Raw genomic sequence first — 11,155 nt, forward strand, 5'->3', positions numbered from 1 at the left:
AGCAAAGAAGAGGCCGGCATTGCTTTGTGCACGGTCTTTTATAGGCCTTGTGCTATCATGAGACCTTGATTAGTTCATATAAGTTCAATCTCTAATAAATTCATTTATGTAAACTGATGTGCATTAAAAAAATTTTTAAATGTAAATTCTTTTTTTCCTAGCCCCCAACACAGTGTCAGAGAGATGGTGTGGCCCTCCTAAAGTTTGGGCACCCCTGCTCTAGATGGTCATGAACTAAATTCTACATCAGTTAATCTTATTGGTGTAGGAGTTTCTGCCTTAGTACATCAGGTTAAATTTCCTGTGCTTAAATTGTCATTTTTGAGGGCAAACGAATGGCCACTTGACCGCAGACCATGTTACCTATGGGGCACAATACAGGTAGAACCTCAGTATGCACTGTTTTTGTCATCCACTGATACCAGGGTCCACCTTGTAAAAATGCCCTGTAAAAAGGGGGGGGGGAAGGACCAAAATCCAATTTCCTATCTTCATGCTGTTAAACTACAGTAGTTGTGGGCTTCTTGGGGTTAAACATAGCTTTAAATGCCCCTTTCGGGTTTCTTGTTCTCCATTGTCACCCCAGAATACATTGGTATAGAGGCATTCAGCCAATTAATAATGGAATCTAATGGAATAATTTTGTTTCATTAGATTCCATTCACCCCAGCTAGTGTCTGAATGTGGTATAGCATCTATATACCAGTGTACCCTGGGGGCAACAATGGAGAAGCAAGAAGTGGGTCTTTAAAGCTATTTTTTCACTGATTTGGTATTCACTAATTTTTTTTAATCCACTGACAGTTCTGGAATGGAAACCCCAGTGGAAAACGAGGCACGACCTGTAGTCTTAGGTCTGAAACACCATGGAGTGGCTTATGGAGATGTATAAATGGAAGAATATTTTTTAAAGCATTACTGATTTTTTAGACTACATGTCTGTATCTGGGAACATATACTGTAAAGGGGAACTTGGGTGTGTGTAAAAATGGAACTTCACAAATAACACCACAAGAGGGCACTCCTAATTTGTATTTCAATGAGCCTCCTAGTAGGCTGAATGTATCAGAATTTAGCCTGACACTGGTGTTTTGGGAGTGTTGAAGGATTTGAATCACAACATATATTATTTAGCTTTCATGAGACAGGCTGAACTAAATGAAATGAATCATACCATTTCTAGAATCCGTCTCTAGGAAAATGATCTGTACCAAGTGTGAGAGTCTGTTGTTAAAGTTTTGATGTCATAGCCCAGGTCAGCCACCACAGCAAAACTATGGTTTGGTGTGATGTGTAGCAGCCTTGGGCTTGTACATGCCTTGGTTCACATGTGCATACATGCATGTTGCCCATTTCACAGCATACACTTATTTCCACTCTTCAAGTCCAGTGTAGAATGACTTTGTGTTCCTTACTAAAATCACAGATGTGAATCAAGTTTCTAGTGGGGTTTGCTGTCTCATGTTAGAGAATGACCTAACAGTTGGAGGTGGTAAGCATGGATTATGAGAGTTTGTGTAAATGGGAGGCATACTCAACTGACAGCAGAATAAGAAACAGCCCTGACATGCTAAGGCCAAATAAAAACAAAAATAAACTTTTAAAAGGCAGACTGAATCCTAACACTCTATACCAGTGACCACTGTTGCTAGGAGTAGGGGGCACAATGTTGTGGGCCTATGCAAGGGTCATAAATAGAAATGAAAGCTAACAAAGCAAACAGTGGCAGACATTTCTGCAGGATCCACAAACTCCAATCGCCATGCTAAATACAGGATACCGATCTTTAAACTATAAAAAGGGGTCAATCAACACATGGCAAACCCATGATATTGTCTCTCAGTATTCATCACATTCAGGTAAAGATCAGTCCCTGTCCCCTCCGTGGAACTATGTCTAGGAGGCCTGCATAGAAAATCTGGAGGCTTCAGAGAAGGATTTGATGCCTACTGTGGGAGCAATGGAATATGCCCATAGTAGATTTCTGTTGCTTTCTCTAAGGAACCCTAGTGGGCATATAGGTATATTATGATAGGGCCAGTTATGTGGTTTGCCATGTAATTGAAATCTTGCCATTTCCCCTGCAATCTCCAGAACTGAGAAGCATATGAGGACCCTTTTAAGGCAGTAGCCTGGGACATGGCCCTAATTGTCATTTTTCCCAGTACCAAAGGGACCATATGTGTACATGATATTCAGTTATCAGCTTTGCATACAGGAAGTCCTGAGATCAGTCCCTTGCTAAGTTTACCTGGGGAAAAATACACTCCTGACATTGCAGCATGACAGTTGACTGACTAGCCCTGCTAACTGGGTAAGAGGCACTTTTTCAAGTGGGTTCTCCTCTTATTTAGCAGGAGGAGAGTAACAGGCCCTGTTCATCCCAGCAGTGACTTTTCTAGTGGCTGTCTGCTGGTATTCTTTTGCATCCTTTTGGATTGTGAGCCCTTTTGGGAGGGAACCATTCGCTATTTGATTTTCTCTGTGAACTTTTTGTTGAAAAGTAGTATATAAATACAGATAATAATAATGACCAAGTATCTTATTCAGATAATTATCTGACTTAACCCAGGAGGTGTTGTTTTTGCACAGCCATCTTCATACCATCCAGCTACACAATCCTAGACAGCAAGTCTCAGTCACCTGGGATTCTCGATGGATACCAATTGAAGTGTTTTACTTATAGTACTTCTTCAGCAGGTATGCTGTTGCTGTGCAGTGGGCTCAAACCCTGAAACAGCCTAAGATTCTGACTCTGTCCTGATTCTACCCCATATTGGCATCCTGCCAACATAACCAGTTGGTGTGGCAGCATTTGCTTCCCACTGCCTTCATTACAAGGGTGGCACTTTATTTGGGGATTTCTATACCACCTTTCCCTGAGAAAACAAAACCTGGCACTCAAGGTGGTTACAACATAAATAGGTAAAAACACACAAAATCATAACTACATAAAAATTTATTCTAAAAATTATGTATAGTTACCATACATAATGTATGTATAATGTTATTCTATAAAAAAATTGTGATACTTTTATTTATATACATTTGTTATAACGAACAGTAGTCTAAAAACAGTAACCAGAATATAAAAGCAAAGATTAACAACAAATAACTCCTGCAGGCCCTCTCAGTATCTTCCAACTATCACATCACTCCCCTACCCTACCTACCACCAAAAGCAACTTGAAATGAGGTTTTCTATGCTGTTGTAATTTTTTTTTTCTGGCAGAACAGCATGCCTTGCTGGCAAAGAGGACTTGGAAGCTATTCTATCCCTAAACAGCAAGAGATGTCTCAAGGATAGGATTGCCACATAAGACTTTTAACTTACACATTCCCATCTTTAGTTAAAGTTCATAAGGCATTATGAAGTGTTTAAAAACTGCACCTAAATACCATCTTGGGCAAATTAAGACATGAAAAATACAAGACAATGGAGTCTTTAATTTGCTGTTCATCACATGAATACTACACAGTTATACATCAAAATGTATTTCTTGGTCAGATGGAAGATTACAGCAAAAGCAACAAATTTCATGTGAGATGGCCATATAATGGCCAACCTGAAAGATAAATCAGTATAAATGCCTAATGTGCTCTTCAATTTCACTTATTATTTCTGAAACAGGCTTTTCCAGACTTATCTCAATATAGTTTTCTGGTGGTGATGGAGGTTCAAGAGTATCAAACTGAGACTGTAGCAGCTCAAGAGGCATAAAATGTCCTCTCCTTTTTCCTAGACGCCTAGCAATGAGGTCCATAGGGCCAGCTAAGTGGACAAAAAGGATCTTTTGTGGAGCAGGCCCTTCTTGTTCCTTTAGCTGACCACTAACACCCTGGCCACATGCACCAGTCTCTCCATTTTCTAGAATGCATCTATACATTTTTTTCAAAGCTGAGCAGGCGACAATTGCATTTTGTCCAGATTCATGTTCCCTACAAAAAGAAGGAAATATCAATACCTAACAAAATTCACTTGTTTAGAAATGGGCTTGCACTTCCGGCTTTCCAGGACTACATCACTTTGGAATACAAGTTATATTTTTTAACGCTGCCTCTTGGGGACAAAAAATATCCCTGCACATAAAAAAGGATAGACTAGACCACTTCTCCATTAGAGGAGCTTTCTACAAACAAGGAGTCTTGATGGAGGGGTGGGATTGAATACGCCTCTATCATGTAATTCCCCCATCTGCACTTGAAGTGGTAAAGTCATGGAGGTGGGGCTGCACTGTGCAATTCTGATGTGTTTGGTTATCCAGGTTTCCTGAATCTAAATCCTATACTCTTTTCTACTGGCTTTCTACAAGTATTCTCTCATTACAAGCAATAATGCTGTATTGCACTAAAAATAAAATTCTTCAGCCAGTATAAAGTATATGAATGTGCAAATATTTTGTTATTGATAGCAAAGATCTAGTGATCTAGTGATGATCTAGTACAGGGGTCTCCAAACGTTTTGGCCAGAGGGCCGCATCAAATATCTGGCATGGTGTGGAGGGCTGGAAAAAAATTAAAATATAAAATTTAAATAAATAAATTAGAGATGGAACTTAGATGAGTGAATAAATGGGCTCATTCATTCAACCTCTCTGGCCCTCAGAACATCTTCCAAACACAATCAGAGCCCAGTTCTGGTCATCTTCAGTTGAGTGGGCCAGAGGCTTTCAGGGGACAAGAGGATGTCTGCGGGCTGGAAAGAGGCTTGCTGTGGACCACATCTGGCCCCGGGCCGGGGTGTGGAGACCCCTGATCTAGTATACTGGCACTGAAGATCTGCCACTTGATCACTGGATAACCCCCATGCCTCACCCTTCCTATGGCAGTTGTTATTTCATTTGGTATCACCCACACACTTTCAAACTCCCTTTGCAACCTCAGGGGTGAGAAACTTGCTTTCTACATTTTGTGTTTAAACAAAACCTAGAATCTTAGGCATGCTGAATTCCATGCCCCTTTCCATGTTCCATGCCCCATTCCAACTGAATTCCATGTTTCGGTTTCTGGGGCTTATGTGTGCAGAGGCAGAACCACACAACACTGATAACAAGTTGTCGTGATTTGAGCCAGACATTTCCTTACCTCATCAATATATCATGCAAGTGGCAAAGCCATGGAATTCTGTCCTAAAAAATAAAGACAAGCTGTGTCATGGGAAAAAGCAAAATTTGTTAACAGGAAAAGTATAGACCTCTGCCTGAAGCCATGTTAATGCACATCTCACAGTTAGATGCGGCTGTGAGAAAGCTGTTAATTAAGAGGATTCCACAGGAGCCATATCCTTCTCAGGAGGATATGGGAGTGGCTGGCCCTCATCTAGAAGAGATAGCTGTTCCCAGAGTGGCATGATTGGCCAAGGACACCTTGATTGGGAATCTGTTCCAGTTGCAGGTTTTCAAGTTGGGAGGGGTGACCCTCCATGAATGAGTTGCCTGACTGCATGTCTGCCTCTGATTTTTAATTGGTTGTTGATATCAATTATAAGAATCATCTGTTAGGGACAGTCTTTGTCTTAATTCTTCTCTGGCCTATGAGGCCTAAGCTTTGACCACTCTTTTCTAAGCTGGACAGATCCTAACTGAAGTAGGGCTGACTGATGGACTGAAATTTTTTGATGTAAGACTTTGTTGAGTGGTAGTTTTAGTGTTAGCTTTTATTATTTTAATTATTGGCGTGTATTATATGCTCCCTTTCTAAATTCTTAAACTTATATCTAATTAACATGCCTGACTCTTGTTATTTCTATCCTTTAATAAACCATCTCTATTTACAGCTGTGTGGATTATTGGAACCATGGGAAAACTAGTGGTAAATGGAACTGGCTTCCAATTATTTGGCCTTACATTACCCTAATACCCAGTAACTGTGCCTGGCACCCTGTTGAAAAGCCACGTGGGGACTCTGGCTGGGAAGCCAAGGCTTGGAAGGGCAAAGTGACCTATTGTATGGTCTGTGGGCTCCTCAGGTTGAGAGAGCAAAGTACCAAGAGACAGAAGCTGGTGGGTCAATTAGAGGTGATGGAGTTATTGCCCTGCTAATGCCTAACCTGTTGAAAGGAGTCTGCTGCTGGGTTGTGACAAGCTAGCTTAAGTCCACAGTGCCATTTCACCAGAAAGAAAACTTGTAACATTGCCACAGGCTTTTCAAACCCCCTCAAATTTTCTTCCGTGAGTACATCATAGCCTCTTCATGTAAGCTGCAGTCACAAAATCCATCTCTGTCATAGCTCTATTTGCTATGATACTTGGGCTTCTGTTTGGCAAAGGAATGCCTTCTCCTGCTTGCTAGTTCATTTGGTGCAAAATGAGGATTACAAATACAATCAAAATGATCAATCAATTTCTTGATGTAATCCAGTTCAAGCTTTGCCTGCAGATTTGTTTGTAATTGCTTAACATTAATGGGATACTCAAAATTTCACCTTTCCATCTAGATCATGTTAGACAAGTTGTATAAATTATGTTTTAGAAGGCTGGCAGACTGGAAAGGAGATGAAAGATAGGTCATACACTGCAAAGCTCCTGTCGTCCCCTCTTTCAAGCAGGCATTCAGTTTCATGTCACTAGTGTAAGCAGGAAATCATTATATGCCTCTGATGCTGAAATAAGCTTTCTGGTGCAGCATTAACAAACAGGACCAGAAAACAAGAAAAAAATCTTACAAACCCTTACTTATGAAAAAAGCTTTTGAAAAAAAAATATCCAAGCATCCCTAATGAGGTCTCTTGATAGATAGATAGATAGATAGATAGATAGATAGATAGATAGATAGATAGATAGATAGATAGATAGATAGCAAGCAATGAAAAGATGAGATTGATCTATGCACAAAAAATATAGTACTATGCACTCCTTTTGGGTCTGTGTGTAGGCACTGTATCCTGGAAGGGCTGATCTAAACAAGTCACTGCATGGAGTGGAAGGAAACAATAGCCTATTAATGATACTCTTCACTAACAGTAAAACAAAATCCTGAGCTGAAAATGTGAAATGCACAGCCAAAACAGTAACACCAAACTATGCACAACACAATATTAAGTTGTGGTTGCCAACTTCTGAGCTGTGTCCTATAACTGGGTTTTTAACAACTTCTTCATCTGCAGCAATTAACAGCTGATAATGTTAAACTAATACTTCCCCTGTATATCAAGAAGGTGAAATAAAAGTTAAAAACAAGGGCACAGATCAGATGATGTTTTCCTGGCCACTGTAATGGAAATGTGCAAGATTCCTTGAGGAGACAGGGTGTGATGTCAACAGTGACCCCTTGCTCTGTGGTCACTGTTTCATGGGGTTAACAGTAGGGCCTTAGATTGCAGTGAATGTGCTGCACAGCTGTAGCCACTCGAAAGCAATAGGGTCCTCAGGGATAAAAGCAGCAGCTACAGGAAGGAAAGGTGTGGGGAGTAGGAAAGCTTGGAGGGATGGACAAACAAACAAACAAACAAACAAACTGAACTGAAGGATTAATGAACTGAGGAACTAAGGGCTGATGGACTGGAACTGCTAATGGACTAACTGACTAAAGGACAGATGGGTGAATGGACTTTGGAGACTGCTGGAAACAATGGAGATTGGTGTGTGGCTTCTACACCCAAGGCCTGCTGAGGACCAAGGTGTTGGTGTAGTGGCTGGAGAAGCTGCTGGCAGAAGATAGGAAGAAGGAGAACCTCTGCAGGTTGAATAAGTGAGCTACCCTGGTGGTGGGGTCCAGCAGTGCTGCAGTGCAGAACTGGGACCATTGTTGGGGAACACAGGAGATAATTAACTTAAAGTGGGCAAAGGTTCTCTAGGTGGAGCTTGGCCTGGGAATTTGGCAAAACAGCCACCTGGCAATCCAATAAGCAATAACTGTGTTTAATATTTCAAAGAATTCTGTGACAAAAGAGTTTTCTGATATATATAGTACCTGATCATTCAGAGGCATTCCTTCTGCCATTTTTTTTCTGTTCTCTTCTGGATGATAGTCATCACCATCATAGAACTTCCATCCTAGCTAAAGCCAAATCATAAAGCTAGATTAGTTTAGCCTAAACATTAATTTCAGAGCAATAACTCTTAGCAAATATAAATGTGCATGGATCCCTACATCACAAAATGAGTCACCATCTATATAATGACATTTTCCAAATATGAAAGCTATGTACATAAGAACATAAGAACAGCCCCACTGGATCAGGCCATAGGCCCATCTAGTCCAGCTTCCTGTATCTCACAGCGGCCCACCAAATGCCCCAGGGAGCACACCAGACAACAAGAGACCTCATCCCGGTGCCCTCCCTTGCATCTGGCACTCTGACATAACCCATTTCTAAAATCAGGAGGTTGCACATACACATCATGGCTTGTACCCCATAATGGATTTTTCCTCCAGAAACTTGTCCAATCCCCTTTTAAAGGCATCCAGGCCAGATGCCGTCACCACATCCTGCAGCAAGGAGTTCCACAGACCGACCACACGCTGAGTAAAGAAATACTTTCTTTTGTCTGTCCTAACCTGCCCAACATTCAGTTTTAGTGAATGTCCCCTGGTATTATGTGAGAGTGTAAAGAGCATCTCCCTATCCACTCTGTCCATCCCCTGCATAATTTTGTATGTCTCAATCATGTCCCCCCTCAGGCGTCTCTTTTCTAGGCTGAAGAGGCCCAAACGCCGTAGCCTTTCCTCATAAGGAAGGTGCCCCAGCCCTGTAATCATCTTAGTCGCTCTCTTTTGCACCTTTTCCATTTCCACTATGCCTTTTTTGAGATGCGGCGACCAGAACTGGACACAATACTCCAGGTGTGGCCTTACCATAGATTTGTACAACGGCATTATAATACTAGCTGTTTTGTTCTCAATACCCTTCCTAATGATCCCAAGCATAGAATTGGCCTTCTTCACTGCCGCCGCACATTGGGTCGACACTTTCATAGACCTGTCCACCACCACCCCAAGATCTCTCTCCTGATCTGTCACAGACAGCTCAGAACCCATCAGCCTATATCTAAAGTTTTGATTTTTTGCCCCAATGTGCATGACTTTACACTTACTGACATTGAAGCACATCTGCCATTTTGCTGCCCATTCTGCCAGTCTGGAGAGATCCTTCTGGAGCTCCTCACAATTACTTCTGGTCTTCACCACTCGGAAAAGTTTGGTGTCGTCTGCAAACTTTGCCACCTCACTGCTCAACCCTGTCTCCAGGTCATTTATGAAGAGGTTGAAAAGCACCGGTCCCAGGACAGATCCTTGGGGCATACCGCTTTTCACCTCTCTCCATTGTGAAAATTGCCCATTGACACCCACTCTCTGCTTCCTGGCCTCCAACCAGTTCTCAATCCACGAGAGGACCTGTCCTCTAATTCCCTGACTGTGAAGTTTTTTCAGTAGCCTTTGGTGAGGGACCGTGTCAAACGCCTTCTAAAAGTCCAGATATATAATGTCCATGGGTTCTCCCACATCCACATGCCTGTTGACCTTTTCAAAGAATTCTATAAGGTTTGTGAGGCAAGACTTACCCTTACAGAAGCCATGCTGACTCTCCCTCAGCAAGGCCTGTTCGTCTATGTGTTTTGAAATCCTATCTTTGATGAGGCATTCCACCATCTTACCCGGTATGGATGTTAGGCTGACCGGCCTATAGTTTCCCGGGTCCCCCCTCTTTCCCTTTTTAAAAATAGGCGTGACATTTGCTATCCTCCAATCCTCTGGCACTGTGGCCGTTTTGAGGGACAAGTTGCATATTTTAGTCAAGAGATCAGCAACTTCATTCTTCAATTCCTTAATAACTCTTGGGTGGATGCCATCAGGGCCCGGTGACTTATTGATCTTTAATTTATCAATGAGGTCTGAAACATCTTTTCTTTTAACCTCTATCTGACTTAACTCCTCGGTCAGGAGGGGCCGTTCGGGCAGTGGTATCTGCCCGAGGTCTTCTGCCGTGAAGACAGATGCAAAGATGCAAATGTAATTATGGAGGAAAGAATAGCATCTAATGCAGTCATTTTCAACTACTGTGCCATGGCACACTGGTGTGCCATGAATGGTCTGCAGGTGTGCCGCAGGAGTTTGGGGGAGGGTCATTTATTAGTAAAGCCATTGGGGGTGTGAGCCCCCCACTAACAGCATGGTGTGCCTTGTCGATTGTCAAAAAGCTGTTCCTGTGCCTTGACAATTTTAGTACCTAGTCAGTGTGCCATGAGATGAAAAAGGTTGAAAATCACTGATCTAATGAATGGTGTCTACTTTTTTTTCTTAGTCAAAACTGTATTTTATGATAGCGTCATTTACACATTCTTGATTCAAGGCTGAGACAAACTATATCATCTGTAAATTGAAAAGATTCACATATGGTGGAAAAATTGACTGCAATTCTTTTAGCTGCTGTTCCAACACAGCAGGATTTGTTACAAGGTCAATAGTATTTCTGAAAGCAGGAACAGTGTGGTGGATGGACCTGCACTTGACACTCCAACAAAATTCATGCAAATACAATCATATTGTAGAGCAATCACATGGGCAAATTCTTCATCAAACATCTGAATCCCATGAAACGACCAGACTGTAGCATGAAGATGTTGTGCTACATGCCCTTAACACTAGCAAGAAATGGAAGAATTTCTATGCAAAAAAAGGCCTATAAACAAATATATAAACAATGCATAAATTGTACCTTATCGGCCAGATGTGAACCTATAGTGGATCTGTAAAAAAGAGCAGAGGCATAAAATCAATTTTCAGAGAGCAAACTAACATAAGTAACGAAAAACAGGAAAAAAAACAATATTAGGAAAAAAACAATACTAGAGAGCAAACTAACATAAATAACAAAAAACAGGGGTGTGGCTATCCTTATACATTCTAGAATGAATATAACTATGTTGGAGATATCTAAAGACAGAGAGGGAAGATTTATTTTTTTGAAATTTAGTATGAATGGTAAGAAGTATACCTTGGCAAATATTTATGCACCTAATAAAGGTGCAGAAACGATTTGAGCCAAGGGAGAGAACCTAAGGAGCAAAAATGCTATATGGGAACAACCCTGTCATGCCATATATCATTGGATGTAGAATTTCCAGCGGAATGCAGTGCAAACAATCAGAGTGAAATAGCTCATTTCCTTTAAATGTTTTGGTCAAAAAACAGGAAACCAAAAAATGCATGGAAC

General features: G+C 41.3%; 1 protein-coding gene across 1 annotated transcript; it reads right to left on the bottom strand.

The window, feature by feature from the left end:
• Positions 1 to 3,444: 3,444 nt before the first annotated feature.
• IDNK (IDNK gluconokinase) lies at positions 3,445 to 10,732 on the bottom strand. Its single transcript, XM_066617751.1, has 4 exons — positions 10,658 to 10,732; positions 7,912 to 7,998; positions 5,086 to 5,129; positions 3,445 to 3,939 (listed from the first exon to the last, which is right to left on the bottom strand). Exons 2-4 carry the CDS (start codon positions 7,939 to 7,941, stop codon positions 3,579 to 3,581), a joined length of 435 nt encoding a protein of 144 aa, XP_066473848.1. The 5' UTR covers positions 7,942 to 7,998; positions 10,658 to 10,732; the 3' UTR covers positions 3,445 to 3,578.
• Positions 10,733 to 11,155: the final 423 nt, after the last annotated feature.

This window comes from Tiliqua scincoides, chromosome 2 (assembly GCF_035046505.1).
Source record: "Tiliqua scincoides isolate rTilSci1 chromosome 2, rTilSci1.hap2, whole genome shotgun sequence".
In the NCBI taxonomy this organism is placed as follows: Eukaryota; Metazoa; Chordata; class Lepidosauria; order Squamata; family Scincidae; genus Tiliqua; species Tiliqua scincoides.